The sequence below is a fragment of the Camelina sativa genome, chromosome 18 (assembly GCF_000633955.1).
Source record: "Camelina sativa cultivar DH55 chromosome 18, Cs, whole genome shotgun sequence".
Lineage (NCBI taxonomy): Eukaryota > Viridiplantae > Streptophyta > Magnoliopsida > Brassicales > Brassicaceae > Camelina > Camelina sativa.
In genome coordinates, this window is record NC_025702.1 from 10,875,674 (window position 1) to 10,903,178 (window position 27,505).

Genomic DNA, 27,505 nt, shown 5'->3' on the forward strand with positions numbered 1-27,505 from the left:
CCGTTCCCTTGTGTGAAACTGATGGTAATGAAGACGACGACGTAGATGACCTAATTCAAGATTCGAGCAAGCTTAGCTTAGAGCATAAAGAAGAAGAAGCTTCTCCTCCTGTTTGTCAAACATGTGAGTAGTAAATGACCTAATTCAAGATTCAAGCAAGCCTTACTTCCTTTTGTAACCTGACGTTTGCTTTTGTTGAGTTAGTATCAGAAGGGTCAACTCAAAATCCAACCTTTGCTAAGGAAACAGAGTCGACTCAGAGTATGGATTCGCTCAAACCCAAGAAACAAGTTAGTATTTTTATGTGGTCTTTGATGAACTATCACTATCTTTGGGATATCGAAATGTTGATAGGATTGATTTTTGTGTGTGAAGTTGACAAGCAGGCCTTGCTTTGATGTTCATTGTTGCTTTGTTGAAGATTAATGTATCTGATTTGTGTTGATATTGAAAGCAGGAGACGGTTGAGACTAAGCGTAAAGGTTCAAAGAATATGTTTAAATCAGAGAAAGAGTTTCTTGAATTCATGCTAAAGTATCAGCAAGTACTTTCTGAAAGAGATTCTGGTAAATAAGAAATCAGTAAAGCCAAACCAGTTTTGTGTTACTGTCATTGTTATATGATTTATAGCCTGTGCTCATCTTTTTCTCCTTTTTTTTTCTTCACTGTAGCTATTACTGTCCGTGACAAGCTTGAGTCGCTTTGTAGAGAGTTACAACGTCAAAACAAAATGTTGATGGTATCTTCTTTCTTTCTTTTAGTTTACTCTACTTGGTGTGCCATATTTATTGTCTTGGTCTGAGGGACTAAGTTTTTGGTATGTGAATGGAATGTACCTTTGTGTAACAGGAAGAATGCAAGCGGGTGTCAACTGAGGGACAGAGTTTAAGATCAGATTTATCGACAAAGTTCCAGGATGCAATAAAGGTAGTTGAACACATTTTAATCCGATGTGAATTCTTTCCATCGTTTTGATATTTACTGAATATTGAAACTTTGAGCCATTTTGCCTTCGGTATTGGCAGTTCTAGAGAGGAACAAGTATTGTGTAAATAGCTTTTGTTTTGTGTTCCTAAGTAGGCAAATCCTAAATGCACATCATTCTTGATCCTTTTTCTGTTCCCTTATGAGATTATTTCCTTAATCTTCTGTGCTATATGTTTTGGAGAATCATGGAAACCTCTTTTTTCTTCTTTGTGAAACTCTCTACACTAATATTAGCCCATGTTAGTATCGAAATCTTACAGACCTATTTAGTCCTTTGAAATGATTTGGAACTCACTTTATATATAGCAGAAAATCGTCCATATTGGTTTCAATTTCAAGTAACAGATTGATAGAAATAAGTTTGATGAATTGCTTGTAGGCTTTTGCAACATCAGAAACTACGAAAAAGTCAGAATATTCCACTTATTTTTTCTTTTTCTTATATTGCCTACCTTCCTAATCCTCTTTGGTTAATAGGATGTGAGCATTAAGTTGGACGAGCAAAAGGATGAAAGCCTCGCACAACTAAAAGAAAATGAGATGTAAGCCAAACGAACTCCATCATAACGTTTTCACTTGTAAAATAAGAAAATTCTAGTATATTTACTATGTATGTATAGTTTTGTTGCAGATTAAGTCAAAAGAGCAGTACAAATATGCTCATCACATTCTCCAAACTATATTCTTACATGCGTATAAATTTTAAAACGGCTTCGCCTGTACCAGCTTGGTAACATATTATAAATGTCCTTCACAGTGGTTTTTTTTTTGTTAATTCCAGGTTGAGGACGAAGTTGAAGCACCTGGCTGATCAATATACACTTTCAGAACAACAACATGAGCAAAGAGTAATTTACAGATTCGTTTTTCCAACTATATATGAAGCATCATTTAGCCAAAATAAATAATTGGCTTAACTGTGATGTATACTTGACAGTTGAAGCAGAAGACACTTGAGCTACAGATATCTGCTTTAAAAATTAAACAGCACGAGGAGAAACTCATCCATGAACAATCTCAGATGAAAGTTTATGCGGACCAAGTTTCTCAGCTTTTATCTACTGAGAAAAATTTGCGGTTGCAGCTAACTGCTGATGGAGATAAATTCCAGCAGTTCCAGGTCTGCTCTCTTCCCCTTTTACACTTCCTAAATAAGTCTTTATCATCTTCTCGATTCAATATGATCACCGATAGTAATATTGCTTGATTTGGGTGTGATGCAATTCTCTTTTAATATTGTCGATATTATATGAAGAGAATGTAAAGTGAAAGACTTTTGGTTATGCAGGACGCGTTGGTGAAGAGCAACGAGGTGTTTGAAACATTCAAACAAGAAATCGATAAGGTCACACCATGTCCTGTCTTCATTGTTCTTTGAAAGACGAGACGTTTTATTTCTCTGAGATCTTATTAAACTTGATCCTGTGTCTATTGGTGTTTTGAGTAGATGTCAAAAGCAATCAAAGAACTTAGGAAAGAAAACGCATTCTTGAAGAGCAAAAGTGAGAAGTCTGATATCACTCTCATAGAACTCGTTGAAGAGGTAAAAACAAACGAAACCGTCTGGTTTTTTCATTGTAGATTTTGGTTATGAAATCAGTAAAATCACGGTTTTTGGTTGACATTGAACAGCGTGAAAGATTGAAGAAACTGTTGGAGAAGACTAAGAAACAGAAAGATAAACTTGAGTCGCTATGCAGATCCCTTCAAGCCGAAAGAAAACAGAAGGAAACTAACAGTGTCGATTCTGCTGCAGTTCAACCATGAAGTAGAGAAAGACTATGAATTAAAGTTTTTTTTGCTTGTTTTGTTTTGTCAGAGTTGAACTAATTAGCACTTCAGTTTATTTTTTTTATTTATTAAAAACTGCATTAGACACCAAATTCACTTGACAATGTCATTTAACATCAAATTGATTCCGCCCTTGGCGAGCAAAGTCTATTTTATTTCACAAAACTCAAATTGATAATACTTAATTAATTATGAACATATTATATAAACAAGAAAAACTTAAATTTACTTTCACAAGCAGTTAAGCTTTGTGTTTATTATAGAGAAAAATGTCAAAAAAAATCCCCAACTTTCAAATTGTGGCAAAAAAAAGCATCAACTTATGAAATGTCATTTAAATCACCAAGTTTTTATTGACTTTTTTTAAAAATAGCTAACTTTCGTTGACTAGGCCATTTAATGCACGACGTTAAATTTTCAGTTACACAACGATGACGGAGTTAACTTCCGTCAGTATTTCCGTTTAGGTTACGTCGTTTCATTAAAAGAATAAGACAAAAATAATTTGAGTCCAGCAACAATTGAACTGCATACCTTTGAAACTCAAAACAAGCTCTCTACCATTGAGCCACAATAACATTATAATATTATACCAATCAGACATGTATATATATATATATATAGACAATCGATTAAAAATGGCAAAACACAAAATAATGTTATATTTATGTTATGTATTTATAAAATATATGTTATTATATCATTACTCTTTATATATATATATATATATTAAATTTTAGTGTAAAATATATATATATATATATATATATAATATAAAGATTAAAAACTAAATATTTTACAAATACCAAATAAAATGTATGATCAATATGTCTTCTTTGGTATATATATGCAAAAAGCCATATTTAAAATTTACACTCTTTATCCTGAAGAATAAGATATTAATTTAAATATATGCACACTATAAATTATATATTTTATTTAGTATTTAATAATAAATAAAAATATAGCAAAGATAAAATTTATATTAGTTTTTGCTCTTTATATTTTATATCTATTATATTCTAAAACATTAATATAAATAAATATATATATAAATTAATGATATGATAACATATATATTATAGATGCATTACATATAACCGATTGTTTACGTATAAATATATTTCTGTTTGTAAGAATATATAGAAATGTAATTGTGGCTCAATGGTAGAGAGCTTGTTTTGAGTTTCAAAGGTAGGCAGTTCAATTTTTGCTGGGCTCAAATTATTTTTGTCTTATTCTTCTAATGAAACAACGTCGTTTTGGTTTAACGGAGATTCTGACATAAGTTAACTCTGTCATCGTTGTGTAAGTGAAAATTTAACGTTGTGCCTTATATGGCCGAATCAACGAAAGTTAGCTATTTTAAAAAATAATCAACAAAAACCTGGTGATTTAAATGATATTTCATAAGTTGATGCTTTTTTTGGCCACAATTTGAAAGTTGAAGATTTTTTTGACATTTTTCCCGTTTATTATATATATAGTTTATAATTCAAAAAGTTATAAATATAATTTATTGTCCATGTAAAAAAACTAAAGAATAGAAAATAATATCAGATAATATGTCAAAAATGTAATTTAATTATTTTGACTTTTCTAATTATTACTTAAGTAAGTAATTTTCAATCAAATATTATTATTTCCTCTCAAATGATTAGGTTTTTTTAATTCTTATGCGAATGAATATTAAATTTGAAAAAAACTACAATATCCAATAGCTCAAAAATTTAATAATAGATTGTTCCTAGATTATAATCTTGGTGATATACATGTTGATTGATACATGTTTTTTTTTTGTTTACAGATTTAGCAGCTTTTACTACAATGATATGTAAATAATATTTAAAATTTTAATCACACCAACCATAAATTTAAGCATACAGAGTTAGGATTTGAAATCTAAAGAATATGTTAAAAATTCACTTACAAAAATAAATATAAACAAATTTATTGAAGAAAAGTTGGCATATAGTTTAAAAATAATTTCGTGGCAAAAAAATATTTTTATACCACATATGATATAAACCATCCAAAAAATTTAGCTACACTTTTCCAATTTTATAAAAGGAGGAATTTCATATACTAATTTTCAATACTATCCTCTTTCTAAGAATTTATTGAAAATGCTACTGAAAATCTGTTATTTATGTAAATATGTGTGTGAGCTAATAAAAATATACACAAATCATTTTTGAGCTATTGACCATTCATTTGGTTATCGAATCTTTAATAAATTTTGAGAATTTTTTTTTTCATAATCTCAATTAGGTAAAAAAAGAATAAGAAAATCAAAATACTCAAAATAATATACATTATATTATATATAAAAATTGAATAAAAAGCAAATAATCAAAACTTATACTTTGACATTATAACAATGATTTTTATTTTCATATGTATATTTAGTACAGAATTTTTGCAAGATGGAATGTAGTATATGTTATTTAGTTTTCTTTCATAATTATTAGAATATGTATAATGATAAACAAATTAAGTTAAAAATTAAATCTACACTTATCTTAACAATTTTTTTTTCACAATCCTGTTAATGGCTAACTCTCAAAACCAAATTTTCAATTATAAGATTATATATATATACCAAAAAAATCCAATGGAATTACATTGATAATTTAATAAATTAGAAATTACTTTTCTTTTTTAAAAAATATACAAATAAGTATTTTTGTTACTTATGTATAGTTTTCTTGTTTATAATAGGTTTAGAAATTTTACTTTTTATTACTTTTAAATATTTTAGTAAATTTATAATTGATACATGTAGATATCAATTAACATGTGTCATGATTTTTTTGAAACTAAGCTTTATATAATAAGATAAGAATATAAGCTTTATTAAACTAAGCTTTAATTATATATGGACAATTCTTGGGTTCACACCCCTAGGGGTGAACCACTCTTATTCACCCCTTTAAATTAAGGAAACAAATCTTAATTGAGAAAATAAATTATATAGATAAATCAATTTTAAAATTATTAATTTAAATATGATATTACAGGTTTTAATTATTACATATAAACCCTAACCCAAACCGACATATAATTTTGTTTAATTGTAAAATCTAAACCCTAAACATTCTTTTATAAATCCAAACCGACATATAATTTCGTTTAATTGTAAAATCTAAACCCTAAACACTCTTTTGTAAACCCAAACCGACATATAATTTCATTTAATTGTAAAATCTAAACCCTAACCCCTCTTTTGTAAACACAAACCGTCATATAATTTTGTTTAATTATAAAATCTAAATTTTAATCATTCTTTATAAACTCAAACCGATATAAAAATTCTAAAATTACAAATTTAATTATAATAATCTTTTATAACTCAAACCGACATAATTTCCTTAATAAAAGATCTACATAATTTGTTTCTTAATTTGTATTATCTTTTATTTAAAATTTGATTTTTTTAATATGATATGACATGGCATATTGTTGTTTTCTGATTGGTTAATTAAGAGGGGAGTGAAAGAGAGTTGTTCACCCCTAGGGGTGAACTCAAGAATTTTTCAACTTGAAAACAACTTTTGTACAAAAATTTATTCGTAAGTGTTTGTTGAGATCAGTTATTGACGGACAAATTCACTCACTAGTTTGGTCTAGCTAAATCTATGCAATTAGATTTAAAAAAATAACATTATCAACTACAAAACTTCACCACTTCACCAACTGAAACAAATTTCACATCGTTTACAAAAGAGTTTTACATTCTTAGGTTTGGTAATGAGTTCAAAAAATAATGTTTAAAATTATTCTTGTCTTAAATATTAAGTTACCATAGAAAACTGATGGAAAATAAATATGAGATACTTATACATCAACATTTGTTAAAATGGAGGAAAATTACATACCCAAAACAAGATCGGGTTGAAATAGATATACGAATAAAATGTCTCAAATTTTGGAATGAGGAAAATTGCATCTTTACATGCAAATATGGTTAATGTGAGTGAGTAAACATATAATGAAGAGTAATAAACATAAAATTAGAGTAATAATAAGGTTAAGTTATGTTTAGTTGGATTTTTTGTGGGTTTGACTTTTGTGTGTTAGTCTTGTCTCGATTGATGGCAGTAAATACTTGGCAACTTTTTTTTTTTGTTTGTTGGTCAAACCGTTTGATTTTAGCTATCTTAGCTTCTAGTATATATATATATATATATATATATATATATATCTATGGAAGATAAACTTGGTCAATTCATAAAGAAGATAAACTTGATCATGTAGGTGAATATATATAGTTTTAAGCAACTGTATATTGCGTGTATTTGTTTTTTCTTTCTTTAAGGCTTCAACCCTAGCTAATCTAGCTCCTATATTTTTCATACGTGGACATATAATATACGGTTATTTCTACTTTATTTTTATCATTATCATTATTTATATTTTGTTTAGTTTTGGTGGAAATTAATTACCAATTAAAAGGTGGTTTAATTATAACCTTTTTCATAATACTGTTTAAGCATAAATTATGAAAATAAATAGCGGGAGTCATAATACAAGTTTTCTTAAACACACGTAAATAAAAAAATTTGATGTAGTTGGTCGATAATTAAGACTAATAGCAGCAATGTAGTTGGTCACCATTGCTTCTTTACCGTCCGATCTTCATAATCACTATCCTCTTCATCAGAAGAAAGGCAGTCTAACTTAGGCTTAAATGCAATAACAAGAGCAAAAATAACCACAAAGTACTAATGAGAAGAAGTTCCTTTGTTATCAAGATTGAATAATTTATTATGAACTAAATTAATGCCCTACATCGGAGTAGCCTACATCACAACCAGACATATATCCTACCATTTGTGCTTTTCAAAGGCATCGACCGAGAGATCAGGAATTCGACCGCTGCAAGACGCCACAACAAAAGGTTTAGAAATCTAATGAGTCTTTGGTTGCAATGAGTCAGTGTATATCCTAAAGCTTTATCGTATCGTTTTCTTGTTTTTTATCCTTAATTTTTTGCCAAGAAATCGATTGTAGGGATTGAAAAAACAAAATTTTCATTTATATGATATTTGCAGTTTAGCAAAAAAAAAGAACTGAATTAATGTACTTGGGTCCTGGGATGTATACGACCACCATAAGTTATTATTTTATGTATACGACTACCATACGTACGTTTCAATGAATATTTTAAATGGGCGATGGTGACAAACCATACGGCAACGTTCACAATCTTTAAAGTTAATTAGGATAGCAAGAGTATTCTTCTCTACCTCTAGCCATCACAACTTCAAGCTTCAACCCTCCCAAGTCACAACCATTGAGTAGCAACGCCTTCTTTGGATCTTTTCTTAGATCAGTGAAAGCAAATCTGCAAAAAGAGAAAGCCAAAAAAAAAAAAAAGTCAGTCGTTTTGTTTGCATTTAACTTGAGTTTGTCCACAAATTGGATGAAGAAGCTAAGTTACAAACCCTAACCGGTTTACACTCTATGGGAACAAAAAGTCAAAACCCTTCTGATCTTGAAGGAGTAAATACATTACTAGAAAAATCAAAAATTTTGAAATCGAAATCTATTGTGCATCCTGAATGAGTAAATTACATAACTAGAAATTAAAAACGTGTTTTGTCTTTTAAAGTTCTTTCAAATTCCAATGACCAAAATAAACCATCGTTGAGTAATAAAGGTACTGGTTCATGATAGTAGTCTAACAGAGTGGTCAAAACTGAACCAAATTAATTAGAAAACGGTTGAATCATGGTTCGCATTTTATCTACTTTTAGGACAATGTCTCTAGAGTTATGTATAGCTAACCGATTCAGCTCAACTCTATCGAGAACATCGTTTTTATGAGTTTTTATTGCACGCATACCAAAAAGGTACAATTATGTCTACAATGGTAGAGCTAAACGATGTTGTCTTTTCTATTTGAAATATAGAAGCTAATCAGTATTCCATATGCGGTCTGCCCTGACCGCCCACATCCTATATATAGTTACATAAATGAGTTAAAAGAGTATGTGCATCGATCTTCTCATATAATAACTAGATGCACAGCACTCGAAGATTAATAACAGTAATATAATGGATTCCAATTCAACTAATTTTCAGATTTACAGTTGGTTTATTAATAGTCACGGTATTTTAGAATTCAGCAAATCACACGTAACATGTCATCTCAATCATCAGTTCATGTCTTTGTATGTATAACTTAGCCGTTTTATAAGTCATGTCATGTCTTTGTTGATTGATTTGCTTTTGAATGTTCAAGAATGACAAATGAGGTATATAGCTTTTATAAAAAGTTGGTCTATTTCAAGGAATAATTAATATGCTCTTCATATGTGGTAATGGGACAATGATCAAATATAGGTATTTATATATTTTTGTGCCCATACGTAGTTTAAAAGATATATATTAATTAAGTTTTGTCCAAAAATCACTTTCAAGTGCAAATGTCTTGAATGACTCAAGAAGAAGTCTAGTCGACCGCGTTCCAACTCCCAAAGTAAGAGATTAAGTTCAATTAGAACCAAATATGCAGATCCCTTCAAACTGAAAGAAAACAGAAGGAAACTAACAGTGTCGTTTCTGCTGCGGTTCAACCATGAAGCAGAGAAAGACTATGAATTAAGTTTTTTTGCTTGTTTTGTTTTGTCAGAGTTTTGAACTAATTACCACTTCAGATTATTTTTTTTATTTATAGAAAAACTGCAATTAGACGCCAAATTCACTTGACAATGTAATATACCATCAAATTGATTCTGCCCTTTGCGAGCTAATTCTATTTTATTTAACAAAACTCAAATTTGATAATACTTAATTACTTAATTAATTATGAACATATTTATATATTATAGAATATGGATATATTACACAAACATAAAAGGGATTCCTAAGTGAATTAGGGTGTAACAAGAATTACATAATACACATGAGATTAGGAATGATAGTTCCCTATATAAACGATGTCTTGGTGGAGACATAATAAAAAGCAAGCGCAAGAATATAAATCGCAAGGCAGAAAAATAAAGTTTCTTGACCACACGTCTACGTACGGCCATGAATAGAGAAGAGTTATCTTCTAAAAAAAAGGCGACCACCAACAATTATGATGCTTCCGTAATGATCTGATATTAAGCTGCTAGCTTGGCTCGCGTCTCAAGATTATACTACCCAACTCTTTCCTTAGTTTCCAAGAAATTTCGTTCTATCCTCACTTCAACGGAGCTTTACCAAACCCGAACTCTTTTAGGCCTCACCGATAATTGTTTTTACGTATGTTTACGAAGTTGTAACGACTAAAAACCACTCAGGACCGGCCCAGTGAAATTTGTGGCCCAATTCAAAACAATTTTTTTTCTTATGAATTTTATACAAAAAAAATTAAAATTGAAACCAAATCTTAAAATTTTGGAAAATGAGGGCTATTTTGCAATAACAAAATAGATAATTTTACAAATTGAAATTAAATTTATAACTTTCATAAAAACTGAAGCCTTTTTTGCAATCAAAATATATTTTGAGACCTATTTTTGTTACTAAAAATCTCAAAAAATTTGGAGGCCCAACACCAATGTATCTTGAGAATATGTGAAGGGTCGGGTCTGAAAACACAAACACTACGTTGGTTTACTCTTTGTCTGAGACCAACTAGCTCCAAAAAAGTATTGGTGTCGATCTTTTATCTTGATTCTCCCTATTCATCAAGGTCGAACGTTGCAATGCTTGGTTTTGATAATAAACGTCATTGCCGGAGATAAGTGATAAGCATGTGTGGGAGCTGATACGTATGTGGGAGAGAAAGGCACTTGTGAAGAGCGGAAAAGAAGTGTGAGTAGAATGAAGAGTATAAATAGAGATAGAATAGTATTGTAGAGGATATCCTGCATGATCATTGAAATTGAAAGTTTGTTAGAGAGCTTGTGTGCTCTGTTCATGGTGGTAGGAGAGGAGAACTGTAACTCCGATCTTATCAGCTAGGGTTCATCGTTTGTATTAGGAATTGAGAAAGAGAGAAGAGATCTCATCTTCATTCTTATCAAATGGTGCGTTCGTGGTCACGGATCGAAACAACCGCCATGGAGATGGTTACGATTCCGATCTTTACCAGTGAAGATTTGCGTCCATGGCTTTCATGGCTGGAGGATTATTTTGAGCGAGAAGATTACAACGATTTAGAGAAACTCAATTTCGCTCAAAGTTTCATGGAAGACGAAGCCGAGTCTTGGTTCTATATGCGACAGAGGATATCTCTCGTTCAATCGTGGGAGCAATTGAAGAATCGGTTGTTATGGAGATTTGGTGATGTCAACGATCCCGAGTTACGTCAACTGATTGTTGAGAGAGACGCGGCAAAACGTCGGCAAACGCTGATCACATCGACTGTCATTAAAATCTCATAGCAGAAGCACAAAGTCTCAGAGGAGAGGAACAAATCGAATCAAGCTTGTGCAATGTCATGTGAGGAGAAAGGATCAGAGAAGGAGTTGGATTTGCAAATTGGTTCAGTAATAGAATCCAGTTGTGAATCGCAACCACGAGTCAAATCACAATTGCTGGACATTGTTTTCGATGTAAACGCAGTCACAAATGCGATTTTGCACTCTAGTTCTGATGTTGATGCATTGGTTATTGGTGAGGATTTCCACTCTAGTTCTGATGTTGATGCATTGGAACCAAGCCTTCAATTTAACAATGACGCATTGGTTATTGGTGAGGATTTCCACTCTAGTTCTGATGTTGATGCTTGGTTGATTCATCAAGAAGAGCAATTACAAGTTTTCTATGTTGAAGAAGCGTCTATGTTGTCTCCAAATTCAGAATATGTCACTCATCAGCAAATGGCATACCAAGTGTTCGAAAAAATGACTCCACAAAAAGAACAACTGAAATCATTGAAGAAGAGGAGATGTTTGAAAGCTTGGAGGTTCAAATTCAAATCTTTGAGATTCAAGTTCAAAAGTGGAGTAGAAGCTAGAGAGTTAGTCATCATTGACAAGTTATACAGGTTGAAGCCACATTTGTGAAGGAACATCACATTCTCAATGCAAGGGATACCATTTTTGGAGTGTTTTGGTTAAGCATAAATTTGTGTCCCAAGACCTGGATGTTTAAGTTCAAAACCAGAAATCTGCAACACAATATGAGAATGGGACTGAGGAACAAGTCACACATGTCAAGGTTGAGGTTCAAAAGGATGTTGAGATGGGACTCAAGAAGTATGCCACAACTTCTTAGCGTGTATATGCAGCTCATGAACAAGAAACATGAAAGAGAGCATGGAAACAGAGTGTTACCCATACACCAAAATTTTCAAGCTCTAGTTGAAGTGGCAGTTCTTCATATGGAGGGACGGCAGCAGGTATTGGTACAGTTTTGTGACGAACTTGGTGAAGAAGATAGACTAGTGTTGCACTTTGATCTTGGAGATGAGGTCTTACAATCAGTTAATTGGAGGAACGAGTGTGAGCTACAAGCTAGGACAGCACCATCGTTGGTTGTTGGAGATGGTTTTGATGTCCTACAAAGAGAGATGCAATAGACTTTCAAGGACTCAAGTGCAGCCACAACCATAGTCTTTCAATATTTTAAGAAACAGAAGTTTCGTAAAAGCTGGAAATTCAAGTATAAACAACAGGGCTACAAGAGGCATGGACGAGAGAAAACAGTGAGAAAGCAACATACGTTTAAGCTCGAATGCAGATTGTGGGATAAAGTTTGTGTCACAGCTTATACAAAGATGACTGACAAGTTGCAGTTCAACATGGGTTGGATATACCTGGAGCTTCATGGCATTCTTTCACTAATAAAACGAATCAATGGTACTCTCCAAATGGATTTGTTGATGCCTTACACTCTGGTTTTTGAGAGAAACTCCACTTTTTTCCTGCTGCAGAGGTGAATGAGTTACAATCTACAGACGTTCAACTAAACATGGAGCAGCAGGCAGTTCCAGAATGACAAATACTTTCTATTAGGCATCGTTGGAGACACAAGGACTGACCCAACTAGACCTTAGCATTCTATCTTGTCATCTGAGCACAAACGCATATCAGATGCTTTCCCTTAACGCTTGAGGACAAGCTTCTCTACATGGGAGGGTATAGATACGTACATACATAGAAGATGATGGTGCAAAAGAGTGAAGGTTGCTGAGCTACAGAAGAGTGTTGTAGAAGAGTGGGACGCATTCTCCTTATGTCATTGTTGGAGATGCCTAGAATGTTTCCAGCCACATCTATTTCTTCATTTAAAGCTTGAGGACAAGCTTTTCTAAAGGGGAAGGTATTGATAAGCATGTATGGGAGTTGATACGTATGTGGGAGAGAAAGGCACGTGTGAAGAGCAGATAAGAAGTGTGAGTAGAATTAAGAGTATAAATAGAGATAGAATAGTATTGTAGAGGACATCCTGCGTGATCATTGAAGTTGAGAGTTTGTTGGAGAGCTTGCGTGATCAGTTAATGGTGGTAGGAGAGGAGAGCTGTAACTTCGATCTTATCAGCTAGGGTTCATCGTTTGTATTAGGAATTGAGAAAGAGATAAGAGAGAAGAGATCTCATCTTCATTCTTATCAATAAGAATGTATCGTCTAACGTCATGGTCATTGACTGTCGTTCTCACACATTGCGTGAGGCACCAAGCACGCAAGTGGCACATGTGTTCCCATCTGCTTGCGTAGTTTGATGAAAAATTATATGTAATTGGAGGCCACAGAAATCTCGATTCAACGAATTGAGTAAAAGTTTTTGATACAAAGACCCAAACTTGGGAGTGTTTACAGATCCCTAGCAAAAAGTTATGTAGAAGCTTTAAGTACGATAGTGTTGGGTACGAAGGAATTATCTATGTGAGGTCCAACTACTTACAATAATACTGGATGGACTCTTGCATCATCTTATTGTGTGATAGAGAATGTGTTCTACCATTACAATAGCACGAGGATCGATTGGTATGATTACAAAGAAAAGTTATGGACAACTTTGAAATGTTTGGAAAAATTGCCTACTTGTCCTCGTATTTGAAATGGTAAACTGGTGGATTATGGAGGGAAAATGACAGTTTTATGGGAAGAGTATGTGTATGATAAGAACCACAAAAACGAAAAGAAAGTTTGGTGTGCGGAAATTACGATTGAAAGACGTCAAAAGGGAGAGATGGTTTGACGTTATCTTTACAACCAATGAGCCATACAGTTTAGTGCATGCTCTTGCTACTAGTTCCATTTGATGAATATGAAGTCATGATTGTTGTTGGTTCAGCTTTAAACCGAACCAAACCAAACCAATTGAACCGAAGAAGTTTTCCAATCGTGTAGGGTTTTGTGAATTTTGTGTAATGAATAATTTATGATTCGGTTTTGCATCCTTATGGATTCGGTTCGTTAAAAATATGCGAATCTCTCTGATTAAATAAAATTGAGTCACATCGCCTTTATACTCATTTTCAACAACAAAATGGAATAATAATATTGGAAAAAGAAAAAGTATATTAAGAAATGTCAACCATTGATGCTGACCAGTCTTGTTTAATCGGACGGCTCCTGTGAATATGATGATGAAGCAGACCTACTCACTCATATATTTTTTTCATCTAATTGAAATCATTTTTTTTTGTTGTGTGTTTAGAGAGAAAAAAAAACAGTGCCCTTTCGCTCACGCTTTGAGTCGTCTCTTCCTCTCTTCTTAATCCGCCGTCTCTCGTCTTTTCGCCGGCCTGGTTAGATCGTACAAACCTCAGGTAGTCGTTTCTTTCTGCCGTACCGATCTTCGTCTATTTCGCTTTCTCCGATTTTGTTTTCCTCCGGATTACGATTCATTTTTGTTAGTTAGATCTATGGGGCTTTTGATCATTCGTGTTTGATTATTTTTCAGTTAGGGAGAATGTTGGGAATGTTGAGGCAAAGAGCCATCGATGGAGGCTTGGCTGCTTCGGTATGATGATGATGATTCTACTCGTTTTTTTTCTTTTTCTTTTTCATTTGTAATCTGTTCTACGCTGATACGATTTGAGGTTTACTTTTGTTGGAGTTTTTTGGGATCGGATTTTGGTTGATTTTGCCATCGTAATTATCTGTTTTTTTTTCGAAATTTGGATTTTGGTCAGACTCTTAGAAGGACGCGATCAGCATTGGTTTCTGCTAGGAGCTATGCAGCTGGTGCCAAAGAGGTAACTGTCTTTGAGCGGATTTTTTTTTTTTTTGATGTTTTTATATGCGATTCTTGTGTAGGTTTTGTTATGTTTCGTCGTTATGAGCTATGGAAGATATTTTGATCAATTTAGGATCATGTTGGCTACTGTTGACTATGTAGCTTACCTTTTTTGTGTTTACCCCCCCCATATTCGAGTTTAGTGAGCTATATTGGCTTTTGGCTTTTTCTTTTGGGTTCTCTCGTGGGTTCTGTCATGGAAAATGGTGGATTTTAGAGGACTCTCATAGATAATGTAGTAGTAACATTTTAGAAAAGCCAACGAGTGTGGCTTACGTTAGATTTTTGTATTTACAATTTTTGAGAGCCTTCATTTTTTTACATTGGAGCTGACTAGTAAAATCAAGCTGATGCGGCCTTTATTTATTGTCAATATATCTGACACAAATTTTTCCTTGTATAAGGATTTTCTCTGATTTATATTATTGCTTACATTTTTGTATGTAATTCCTTGTTTAGATGACAGTGAGAGATGCTCTAAATTCTGCTATTGATGAGGAAATGTCTGCAGATCCTAAAGTATTTGTCATGGGTGAAGAGGTTAGTTGCAGCTGACATGTTTGATTTATTCATCTGCCATTTCTAATCAAATATCTAAGAGTTTATCCTTTTTATCTTCTTTTTGTAGGTTGGCCAATATCAGGGTGCATACAAGGTTAGAATTATTTACAATGGTACTTGATTTTTCCACTTAATTATCTCTGTTTTTTACCCTGATCTGATGCTGGAGGTCTATCATGTACTCATAGATCACTAAAGGCCTTTTGGAGAAGTATGGTCCTGAGAGAGTATACGATACCCCTATTACTGAGGTTTGAAAATCTTATTCTATTATGTTGTAGTGTGCAGCTGCAATCCGTATGTCCATGTTTATAGATTGAGAAGATTTCTGACAGTCCATCTTTTAATCACTTTTTAGGCTGGATTTACTGGAATTGGAGTTGGTGCCGCCTACGCTGGGTTAAAGCCTGTTGTAGAATTTATGACGTTCAACTTCTCTATGCAGGTTGGCCTTGTCTTTCTGTATTTCGTTCATACTGCAGTTTGCCTCATTCTTTGACTTGATTATGCCTGTGGTACAAATATGTTTCCAGGCATCATTGACTTTTAATTTTCTTTCAGCATCTTATACGATTGACATTAAGGTGCACAAAATTCCTATTTATTTCCCAATGTGTATCTTAATATCTTTTGGACTTTTTTCAGGCAATTGATCATATCATCAATTCTGCTGCAAAGTCAAATTACATGTCTGCTGGACAGATAAATGTACCCATTGTCTTTAGAGGACCCAATGGTGCAGCTGCTGGTGTTGGAGCTCAACATTCTCAGGTAAATGTTAACGCAAGCTCTGTGCAACAAAATTTTCTTATAATGAATAATTTGTTGCTTTGCATTCCTTCAAACATTACCTTCAGCTTCTCTGAAACTGATAATGATAGTGGCATAGGATCAAGGAACTAAATTATGGCTTTAAAATGGATCAGATTTCCCCTAAATAATCAGGCATTCGGCTGTATGATTAAGATAAAGGTTCTTAGTACGGTGGCATGCAACTTTTTCTCTTGATGTGGCAATGCAAACATGAAAGTTTGACTGTTTGTCTCTCAGAAGGGCGTACAATATTGAACTGTATGACTTACTTGATGATACATGCATTTAGGAATTATCACTGTCTTTCTAGTGGGTCATTTCACTATATGACTAATATAATCAACAGAAACACAAAATATCAGGAATTATCCATGTTGATGACTGGCTGGATATTTCATTTGTACATCTGGATCTTAAATGGGGATATTCTGTTCTACATTTTGCAGTGTTATGCAGCATGGTACGCCTCAGTTCCTGGTTTGAAAGTTCTCGCTCCGTATTCAGCTGAAGATGCTCGTGGTCTTCTTAAAGCTGCCATTAGAGACCCTGACCCTGTTGTCTTCCTTGAAAACGAGTTACTGTAAGTAGCATGCCTAGCTTGAATTCTGACATCTAATTAGATCCCACAGTCACTTATTAATGTCCCTTTAATTTGGTTCGATCATGCAGATATGGTGAATCATTCCCTATTTCAGAAGAAGCACTCGATTCAAGTTTCTGTCTTCCCATAGGCAAAGCCAAGGTACAGTCACTCGGTATCTATATGTCTCTTTAATTTGTCTTCAATGTAGCAGTTGGATGCTTTAATGTTGTCTTGGCCTATAACAGATTGAACGAGAAGGAAAGGATGTAACGATAGTAACTTTCTCGAAGATGGTCGGTTTTGCTCTCAAGGTATGCCATTTTCCCACTTCCACGAGCACCTTTTAGTAATCAAAATTGAGAACTTTTTTGTTAGTTTCATGGCTATAACTCAAATCTTCCTTTTGTATGGATATTTGCCGCACATGCTTTGTTTTTACAAATTGGTGCTTCACTTTGTTCCGTGACTTCCGTCATTAACCTTTTTTTTTGATGTACCTGATTCTAGGCCGCTGAGAAGCTCGCAGAAGAGGGAATAAGCGCTGAGGTATGAAGATTTTAGATTTCAGATTTCTTTCTCTACCTAAAACCGATATTGTGATTCTGCTCAAAACCACTTCGTGAACTCAAGTTTTTTTTTTTTATAAAATGTTAAGGTAATAAATCTTCGGTCAATCCGTCCGCTTGACAGAGCCACCATCAATGCTTCAGTGAGGAAAACAAGTAGATTGGTAACAGTTGAAGAAGGTTTCCCTCAACATGGAGTCTGTGCAGAAATCTGGTTAGCTTCATTTCCTTCACTCAATAGAGATCTTAAATTCAGTTGGATTGTAGAAAATTTTTAAAACATGGGATTAAATTTTTTGGTTTTGGATCAGTGCGTCGGTTGTAGAAGAGAGCTTTTCATACTTGGATGCACCAGTGGAGAGGATTGCAGGAGCTGATGTTCCAATGCCTTATGCAGCTAACCTAGAGAGATTGGCTCTTCCTCAGGTTTGTACTGTCCCTTATTTTTTGCATAGAAACTTGTTCAAATGGTATATATACAGTATCTCGTTCTTTATTGATGAAATTGAGATTATAATGATGCAGGTAGAGGATATCGTTCGAGCAGCAAAGAGAGCTTGTTACAGATCGAAATAAAATCGTCAACATCAACACTTTTCTTCTTTGGATCTTTAAAGGGAAAGGAAAATAAGAAAAAAAAAAAAAGGAGAAAAATGACCTCTCACTTTTGCTATAAAACCACCATTTCTCGTGATTTATTTCATCTTTTGCTATGATTCTTTGCTGCAGCGGTTTTCGTTCTTCTTTTTGTCCTTCCCAAGTTGATAATTCTAATCTTTGGGGTTTAATTGATGAAATTGATCGAGAACGCTAGTAAAGGAGTTCACAACACATGTTTTTTTTTTTCAACAAATAATGAATGAGGTGTGCCTAATTCAAGTTTTCGATTCTGGTATTGTTGTTTAAGGAGTGTAGGACGGAGTTAAATCCAATGATAGCATTGATAGTTTGGTTGATATGATTGTAATTTGATTTAAACGCGGTTGATCATCAACCCATATGGATAAAAAAAAAAAAAAAAAAAGCTTTGGTGTGAAAAAATGTTGCAGTAGGAGAAGAGATTCTCATTAAGTATTTAGGGAATTCAAAGAAAATGAGGTACATATTTGGCTGCATTGCATCTCGTGATTTTGCTATGCTTGTGTTGTCACAGCAAGAAGACAAATTTAAACAAGATCCAATTTATGAAGCAGCAATCAAGAAGACAAATTCACGACTTTTTTTTTTTTTTTTGCAACACTCTTGTCACAAGAGACAACACCAATCTTAGAAGCCTCAAAATCCATTTCAACAACTATACAGTTTAAAAGTAGGATTCTAATACTACCTGAATTATGTGTTTTTACATCAGAGTCAAAATCCATTTCTGCACTCTCTCTCTCTATTCTGCTACAAAGAATTTGAACTCCTTTCAAAAAAGCAATCTCTCTCCTCTGAATCGTAACGGAAGCAATCTCTTATTTTTGATGCACTGATATAACTCCCCCCACAGCTCATTTCTCATTCATCTATCCTATCTCCGGATCCCAAAAACTTCTGATCTGCTCCTGAAAAGTAAGTCCATCGATAGCCCGAGCGCTGGAGGAGGTTTAAGTCCCCATATGTACTTTCTAGAAGAAGCCCCACGAGCACCGTCTTTGTTTGATATCTTTCTCATTGATGTCCCTTCCCCGGACTTGTATGATCTCGATAATCCCAAAGAAGTCTCAGGCTTTCCACCAAATACTGATCTTTTCTTTGACTGATCTTCCATTGGGTGCCCAACTGCACCGTCCTGGTGAGGAGGCGGAAACTTCTCACTCTTGCTCTTTCCATTTGTTTGTGATATTGCTCTCCATCTCTGCAAACACACATTAGCAAGTGGAAACATTACAGAACCTTCTGCAGATTCTCACGTTGAAACGAAAAAGTACCACGCTCATATGATGACTGTGTTTATGTGTGTCCATTAGTGTAAATGGGGTAAGATGAGGATTTTCTCACATCTAAGTTTGATTGGCTCTCGGCGTTAGCTTCTGGGGCTGGAACAGCTCGCCCAGTGCGATTCCCACGATACCTTATTCTTCTGGCTCCATCAATACCACTACCTTTTCCAGCAAGACCCTTTTGCCTAGAATTACAATGAATGCAGCCACGAGAAGAGACCAATCACAAATTAATCTAATTGATAGCATGAGTATCAAGAAAGCCAAAAAAAAGATTAAAAAATTACATACCTTCTTGCCTCTTCGTCCCTCAGCTTTACATTCAGTTCTTTGGAAGGTGGATACTTTGGTAAACTTGAAGGATCACAAGGTAACGGTTCAGAAGTAAAGAACTGCACATGCCAACCAAATAATATAGCACTTTGATCAGCAAGTGAGCTTCTACTTTCATAAGATTTGATCACACACCAACCGACTTTTTTCTTATCCAAACCAAAACGAATGAAAAAAAAATGAACTCAAATTTTGAAGTTATCATATGTCAAACAATTGAAAGATTGCAAGACAAGGATTACTCACTTCACTACTCAAGGCCGAGGCAGAAGTTCCTCGATCAGCAGGATCTATAGCGAGAAGTGTCTCGACTAGATGCACAGAGGATGGAGGGAAACCATTAAAGGCTTCAGCCACACAGCGTTTGTACGGATGTTGCGGCTTAAAAAGAGTTGCGTTTGGCAGTTTGTACTTCTTCCAGTACGATTCTGAAGGGGAGCCACATAATTTGAATATCTTATGAAGTTGTTCGACCTACAAAGAACAAGTTAAGTAAGAAAAACGGTAACCAATCTTATTAATCTTTGGTTATACATTCCATTTGTAGTCCAAGATCATACACAAAGAGAAATCAATTCACCAAGAAGTATTCATTGCTCTCTATAATGCGACTCAGATAAGAGGGCCTACACATTTGTATCTAACAAAAACTAAAAAATTCTTAAGCAGAGTAACTAAAAACACGATTTTGTTTACCTCGGTTCTTCCTGGCATAACGGGCTTGCCAGCAAGTAACTCTGCCAAAATACAACCAGCACTCCAAAAATCAACAGCAGTTCCATAGTTGGTAGCTCCAAGAAGAAGCTCAGGAGGACGGTACCAGAGCGTGACAACACGACTAGTCATATTTTGCTTTTGCTTCGGGTCATAAAACGTAGCCAACCCAAAATCAGCAATCTTCAGTATTCCATCATTATCTATAAGAAGATTAGAACCTTTGATATCTCGATGTAAGACTCCTCGACTATGGCAATGCTCCAATCCAGATAGTAGCTGATTCATAAAGCATTTGACCTGAAGAACCACCAAGAAATAAAAACTCCATTATGAATGATCTAGATATAATACAAGTTTGTATCTTTGGTACTGTACTAATCATACTAATCTGATTTTAATTACCTAACTTAAAATTAAAGTCAAATATGCACAGATAATAAAGGAACCTAATGAATGAAAGTCATGAAAGACGTTGAAAATTCACCAGAATCAGAAAACATAATTCAAAATTGGGTCCACCGACAAATAATTATAGGAGTAGTATCACCAAAAGCACAAAAGAAACAAAAACCAATCAGACGATAACATTACCATATGTGACCCAAAATAAAGTATCCTAAAGACAAAAAAAAAAAAAAAGCCTTAAAAAACATTAAAATCATCGCAAGAAGGATATCTATCATTAACACATTAACTTCTTCCTTATATCTGTTTATCACAAATGAGATCAAATCCATACTCATATCTATCATTACTAACATCAGGATAAGGAAATTAAAAAACAGACCTGAGGAAGATCAAACTTGAAACCTTGAGTAGCAGCAAGACCAGAGAGATCATGATCCATATACTCAAAAACAAGGTAGAGACTACAAGAAACCCGAGAAGTAACCAAACCTTGAAGCTTAATAACATTAGGATGATCAAGCCTTCTCAGAACAAGAATCTCTCTAGCCATAAACTTAACACTCTCAGCTTCCAAATTATCAAACCTAACTTTCTTCAAAGCTACAATCTTCCCAGTCAATAGATCTTTCGCCTTGTACACATTACTATACGTTCCTTGCCCAATCTATATAAATAAAAATCAAAACTTTAATCAACCAAAAAAAAAACAAAACTTTCTAATTTACAGAACTGAGAGTACCTTCTCGAGCTTTTCGTAAGAGGTAGCTCGACGAGGTGTTAAGTCTTTGATTGAATCGCCGCAAGCAGCAATAAGCCACGGAGGCCATCCTTCTGGTGTCGAACGGAGACTCATACCCGGACGACGAGATGAACCGGCTGAGAAATCGCCCGTGTGCCATGTTCTCGCCGGCTGAATCTGAATCGAAGCCAAATCCTTTTTCTTCTTCTTATCTTCGATTTCCACTACAGAAACGGCGGTGGTGGTTGAAGCAGAAGAAGAAGGCAAATCATCGTCCGTCGTCTTACGGAGGTCTCCCGGAGGAGGTTCATCGGGATTGTTATTATTACGTTTGTTGTCTCCGGTGGATTCCTTGCATAAAACGCATCCCATCGGCTGAATCGATGAAGCTCTCTCTCTCTCTTTGTCTCTGTCTCTTTAGCTTAGCATTATCATCGCCGAAGAGCTCAAAGTTTTTCTTNAAAGTTTTTTTTTTTTTTTTTTTTGGTTCCTCTTGAGGAGAGTGAGAGATTCGGGTTTTGTAAAAACGACGGCGTTTTCGAGGAGTGAGAGTCGAGTCTTTTGCACGTAGGAGTGAAAAATGGCGGTTTTCCGTTGACATATAACGGGTGGTTTGACGGTAAGATTTCTGAGGTAAACTCTGATATAAAAAAATTCATTTCTCTCTCTTATTTATTTATTTTAGGCAAAAGGTCTCTGAAAAAAGTGGTTAAAAGTTTTTTTTTTTTTTAAAGCTCTGTTTTTTATTTTATGTATTGTTATCATCTGTGAAAAAAATATTGAATTGAAGCACAAAAGTTATTCTACTTTTTTCTTTTTTTCTCAGATAAATTTGACTTTGTTGTAGTTTTTTTTAATATCATTTAAATATATTAGAATCATTTTGTCAACGAAAAAAATATTGCTGGAAATTTTAAAAAGAAAAAATTTTGTTTACGAATAAAATATGAAAAAGATGTGGTATGTTCTGATGTACACATAACTGATTGCTTTTTTAGCAAACTTGTTCAGTTGCAAAAAAAAAAATCTACAATTTCTAGCATGACATTTTTTCAAAAGAATGTTGCAAAAATTTATTTATTTGACTTTATCTAGTTTATATTGTATCCCTTCTAATAACACTGATTAAGAAGGGCAAAAAATAAATAATATAAAGATAATAGATCTCACTCAATCTTTAACCAGTCAAACATGAAAATAGTAAATAAAATGCGTATTCGATCACTCTCTCTTGAAGATTTACACTACCACATAGAAAGAAAGACAAAAATGTTACACAAAGTATCTCTTCGGTTTCGGTTAATAAAAAAAACATAAGTTTGGTACCTATCAATCAATTTTGGATTTCATAGAATTATGTACATCATCAGCAAGTACAGTTTTTTTTATTCATTATTGTAAGACCGACACGTGGACTAAACCAATCCATAATTGAAATTGTAGGATACGGACGAACCAAGTCTGTGTTTTGTTTGGTCTCTCTAGATTCCTTCCTCATTGCTGCACACTCCACTTTACTTATTTTTTTTGAGCTATTTGGTGTTTTAGTACATTTTACAAATTTAATTGTAAAATTAGTACTAACACTATTTACAATTAGAGAAACAACCGTTGACCAATTTTTGACACTATTTCTTGTCTATTTTTGGGTATCACTTATCAATTCAATTACCATTCATGCCATTCTACAGTAACTCCGACGATTTCTTATCTATTTAACCATAAGGCAATACAGTTTCGCCTTATCAAATATATAGACTGTAAAAAGGTACTTCGCAAGGATAAAACTACCATTTTTCTTCGATCCCCCTGTTTTTGATGACGAGAGCACTTAAAAAGCGTATAGGGTTACAATCATCTCTTTCCCGAAGTGAGCGATCTAGTAGATCTGCAGGATGTAAGAAAGCTGAAGGTGGACAATCATCCGTCGCCGGCGAAAGGCATAAAACTACCATCTTTGACGAAGGTTTGTTGTACTCGTAATTATTTTCCCTGGGTCAATCTTAAGAACCTTTTAAGTTGATTGCCCACCTTTCGTACTCATTCAATTATATTCCCGTGTGATTTTCCAGCTGGTTCTGAGGAGACGAATTCTATTCATTGGAACCCTAATCTCCCATATCGGCTTTTCGCAGTTGATCGACTACCCGATGGGGCTCGACTCAACATTCACTCGAAGCCCGAGTATTTGGGATTATTGGTTGAACTCCTCGATGGATGTGAAGCATGGAAGACTATCAGGTCCTCACAATTTGGGAGACTTTTCGATCTCCCGGTCGGGAGATGTTCGCACTCTGCGAAATTAATTCATGGCATGTTGGCTCGTAAGTTGGTGAAGAGAAAAAAACACGAATTGTGGTTCGTATATGGAGGATTTCCAATTCGGTTTTCACTGAGAGAGTTCCACCTTACAACCGGGTTGTCCTGTGGACCATTGCCTTCAGAGGCTCAAGTCGCTGAACACCACGACCCTGCCTACTTAAGTGTATGAAATAGGCTTTTTGGTTTCAAGAAGATTGTAATGGTTCAAGATGTTTTGGACATTCCTAGGGCTGATATGAATGCTGATCCAGAAAACCGGCTTACTCACTGGAAAAAGTTATGCCTTGCTTTGATTGTGTTAGTTGATGGTGTTGTTGTATGCAGCAACACCTTAAATGGTCGTATTTCTGGAGAATATGTCGAGATGCTGCACGATGTCGATTTCTTCCTGTCATACCCATGGGGTCGCTTGTCTTTTAGTCAGACATTGTCCAGGTTTGGTCCTGTTTTTGGTAAGGAAGATCCATTTGAGGAACTTCAGAAAAGGCTGGCACAGCAAACATCTTGCTGCTATGGTTTTCAACTCGCTCTGCAATTGCAAGTTCTCAACTCCATTCCTGCTTTATGTTGTAAGTTGAAGGACCCATTAGATTTAAGAAATTTCATTCAGAGGTCCTCCGAATGTGTAGCGAGCGCTAGTCTCATTAGAGAGTCTGACGTCAACGAGACTGAGAAGGATTTTTATGGTATTTCCAAAGGCGTCATTGACCAGGTTGGTTTTTCCCTTCAAGATATCAGATCATCTCACATCTGTCTACATATTATATGCCATCTCTCTCCGTTTTTTACCATCTTTGGTTGGCTGGATGGGTAACAACATAGTTACTGGGTATCCAGCATTTTTTTAGTCTTACTGGATGGATAACAAGATGTACACTGCGTCTTATTTTTACTGGATAGTTAACAAGATTAACACTGTATCATTTGGCAGGTAAATGGGTCTGACCACAAAGGAGCCCCTAACCATTATGTTCTGGACAACATGGATGTAGAGTGTGGTCCTGATATTCCAGATCCTGGTGTTCAGGTATTCCCAAAATAGTTTACTGAGTATCCACATTTTTCATAGGCTTGACTGGATGGTTAAAAAGATTTACACTGTATCATGTGGCAGGACCATGCGTCTTATCACGACGGAGCCCCTGTCCAAGATGAAAACCCAGAACCTGAAGATGTTAATGATTTTGTGGATGTAGATGTTCCTGACAGCATCGATGCATCCCATGTATTAAGCCTTTCTACACCAGCCACACATGTTCAGGTTTAACGTTTTTTTCCTTCGTTAACCTGATGCAAACTGCCTGATTATTGCTTTAACTGAGGTTTTAATCATTTCAGCCTATAAAAGAATCAAACGATGGCGGGAGTAGCGACTATGTCCTTAAATACCGCCACTTGTCTGCGATTGTTGCCGTGGGGCCAGCTTATTATGTTCATGAAACAACCAAACCTTGTCAGCCTCTACCACCAAAGCGTATTCCTAGACGTTCTCGGCTACTTGATGATGAAGATTTCATTGGGGATCATAGGATCAAAGCTCTTTCCAACAGCCGTAAGAAGAAACCAACAAATTCCCCATTCCCACTGGTCGATGAATCTGAGTTCCAGAAATGGAAGGTTGTACTTGATGAGGACAGGGATCAGTAAGTTAATATTTATCCTTTTGATGGATATGCAAACAATGATTTAGGTGTATTTTATCAAAACATGTCACACTTTATGTGTTTCATAGGTACTACACTGTATGCACTGGTCACAAACTCTCCAACCGACATTTCCTGGATATTGCAACCAAAGAAAAGTGGATCACAACAGAGGTAACAAAACTATATGGTCTTATCATTCAACTAACATATCCTTAAATTGGATGACCTTGTAATTATATCTTCCTGTCATGCATCATATCCAGGTAATTACGTCAATGCTTATGCGGCGTAGGGCAACAACTTTTGCAGCTAAAAGGGTAGTCTTCCTTGACCCCTAGTTTGTGGACTTACTTGTAACACACCATGAAGATTTCACCAAAAGTGATGAGAAGGAAAACTTCAATTGGGGGCCAAGTATCAAGGCTTATGTCGAAGGGAAGTCTACCGAGAAATTAATGAAATCTGCTTTCCTTAAAGATGTTGATGTTCTGTACGTCCCCATGAACTGGGGTTCTACTCATTGGGTAGGTTTGGTCATCAACTTGAAGCTTCTATCTATTGAGATCCTTGACCCGTTCGTTGAACCTTTCACCAATGATGTGGTAGCTTTCCAAATGGCTCCGGTTATACAATGTTTGCCTTGGGTACTAAAAAAGTTCGTCAAGTCTGACATATCGGAAAGCCTGAGTACTTCTCCTTTCATATGGTCTCGTACGCGTGGTTTATACAACAACAAGGGAGATGGAGATTGCGGCCCTGTGAGTGTCAAGTTTCTCGAAATGCACGCGTTTGGACTTGGTTTGATGGAAATGGCTGCACTTTCTGACGAGATTGTAGTATGCATTAGGAAGTCATATGCCATTGACACATATGTGTCATTCGTTGAAGGCGAGTAAGCCTAAAACTATTGTTCGTCATTTACCTTTACTGTATTGAAACTAAAAAGCTATGCCTTTGAACCTAGTAATATTGATGTAAGACTACTCTTTTGTTGGCTATGGAAGTTTATGTAAAATATGTAAAATACTTCGTAATGCTTCTGATGTTTGGATGGTTTATGTATTTATTAATTAATTGGCGTTTAGATGGTCTTTTATTTTCTTATATTATGTACACATATTTAAGAGTACGTGTATATATCCCGGCTACCTGTACACAAAAGTGTATTGCTCTTTAATGGATGGGCATGTATACTGAGCAATCCCCTAAGCTCCCAGTCCGTACTTAATTTAGCTGGATGGATCTGGCAACAAGGCATCCACTTGTGTAGTGGGCAGTATCTATGATCCAAGTGTGTAGAGTTTTAAAAACAAAAAAGCTGTTGATGTAATTAAGGCAGTAAACGAGTAGTAGTAAAGGTCATGAAATCAACATATATCACTATTTTAATCTGTCTAATCAATTGCAGAGCGTACTATTGATAACTGGATATCACTTGTGTTGAAGATATTATCTATCTTTTATTGTTTTTGATCAATGTTGGAGCCCATGTATTGCAAAATCTCGACAGAATATCAAAAATTGATACTTATGACACAATCTCAATCCGTCTAATCAAGTGCAGAGCGTTCAATTGATAGCTGGATATCACTAGTGTTGAAGATATTATCTCCCTTTATTGTTTTTTATCAATGTTGGAACTTGGAACCCGTGTTTAAAATATTTTTTGCTTTAAAAATGGGTTAGATAGTTACACTTGCCCCATCTTATCTTTATCTAACTATTGTATACAGAATATCAAAACTTATATTTTCTAAAAACTATCATTCTGTCTAATCATGTCCATAAGTTTATCTCGATTGCTTGAGATAACTAGTTTTGCTAAACCAAAAATTGGAACACGTGTTTATAATATTCATTCTTTATAAAAACTCGAGGTTGTTACCGGTCAAATACAGCTGCATACAGATTACATGGACCAAATGTT

General features: G+C 34.7%; 3 protein-coding genes across 4 annotated transcripts; 2 read left to right on the plus strand and 1 right to left on the minus strand.

Moving 5' to 3' along the window:
• Window positions 100–2,910, plus strand: LOC104761068 (beta-taxilin-like; the record flags this gene model as incomplete). 2 transcript variants are annotated; one of them, XM_019239924.1, is given in 11 exon segments in its annotated part: window positions 100–123; window positions 205–290; window positions 455–566; window positions 672–739; window positions 850–927; window positions 1,465–1,529; window positions 1,769–1,835; window positions 1,925–2,107; window positions 2,276–2,332; window positions 2,435–2,530; window positions 2,620–2,910. In XM_019239924.1, coding segments are annotated over 11 exon segments (971 nt in total), but the record flags the coding sequence as incomplete, so codon positions are not given.
• On the plus strand, window positions 14,362–18,375 carry LOC104761069 (pyruvate dehydrogenase E1 component subunit beta-1, mitochondrial-like). Its single transcript, XM_010484092.2, has 15 exons — window positions 14,362–14,495; window positions 14,630–14,689; window positions 14,862–14,924; window positions 15,425–15,505; window positions 15,594–15,620; window positions 15,715–15,777; window positions 15,885–15,971; window positions 16,172–16,297; window positions 16,786–16,919; window positions 17,009–17,081; window positions 17,168–17,233; window positions 17,430–17,468; window positions 17,578–17,702; window positions 17,800–17,914; window positions 18,014–18,375. The coding sequence occupies exons 2-15, from the start codon at window positions 14,639–14,641 to the stop codon at window positions 18,062–18,064; spliced, it is 1,101 nt and encodes a 366-aa protein (XP_010482394.1). The 5' UTR covers window positions 14,362–14,495; window positions 14,630–14,638; the 3' UTR covers window positions 18,065–18,375.
• LOC104761070 (probable serine/threonine-protein kinase At1g54610) lies at window positions 18,752–22,233 on the minus strand. Its single transcript, XM_010484093.2, has 7 exons — window positions 21,611–22,233; window positions 21,251–21,535; window positions 20,443–20,760; window positions 19,993–20,220; window positions 19,705–19,805; window positions 19,472–19,598; window positions 18,752–19,328 (listed from the first exon to the last, which is right to left on the minus strand). Exons 1-7 carry the CDS (start codon window positions 21,980–21,982, stop codon window positions 19,002–19,004), a joined length of 1,758 nt encoding a protein of 585 aa, XP_010482395.1. The 5' UTR covers window positions 21,983–22,233; the 3' UTR covers window positions 18,752–19,001.

What these genes read in the sequence shown, in the direction of transcription:
- LOC104761069 (XM_010484092.2), top strand. Translation starts at nt 14,639, where the DNA reads ATGTTGGGAATGTTGAGGCAAAGAGCCATCGATGGAGGCTTGGCTGCT. An exon ending in AATATCAGGGTGCATACAAG is followed by an intron (nt 15,621 to 15,714) that starts GTTAGAATTATT and finishes ATGTACTCATAG; the next exon opens with ATCACTAAAGGCCTTTTGGA. An exon ending in GGAGTCTGTGCAGAAATCTG is followed by an intron (nt 17,703 to 17,799) that starts GTTAGCTTCATT and finishes GTTTTGGATCAG; the next exon opens with TGCGTCGGTTGTAGAAGAGA.
- LOC104761070 (XM_010484093.2), bottom strand. Translation starts at nt 21,982, where the DNA reads ATGGGATGCGTTTTATGCAAGGAATCCACCGGAGACAACAAACGTAAT. An exon ending in CTTACGAAAAGCTCGAGAAG is followed by an intron (nt 21,536 to 21,610) that starts GTACTCTCAGTT and finishes TTATTTATATAG; the next exon opens with ATTGGGCAAGGAACGTATAG. An exon ending in TCAAGTTTGATCTTCCTCAG is followed by an intron (nt 20,761 to 21,250) that starts GTCTGTTTTTTA and finishes GTGGTTCTTCAG; the next exon opens with GTCAAATGCTTTATGAATCA.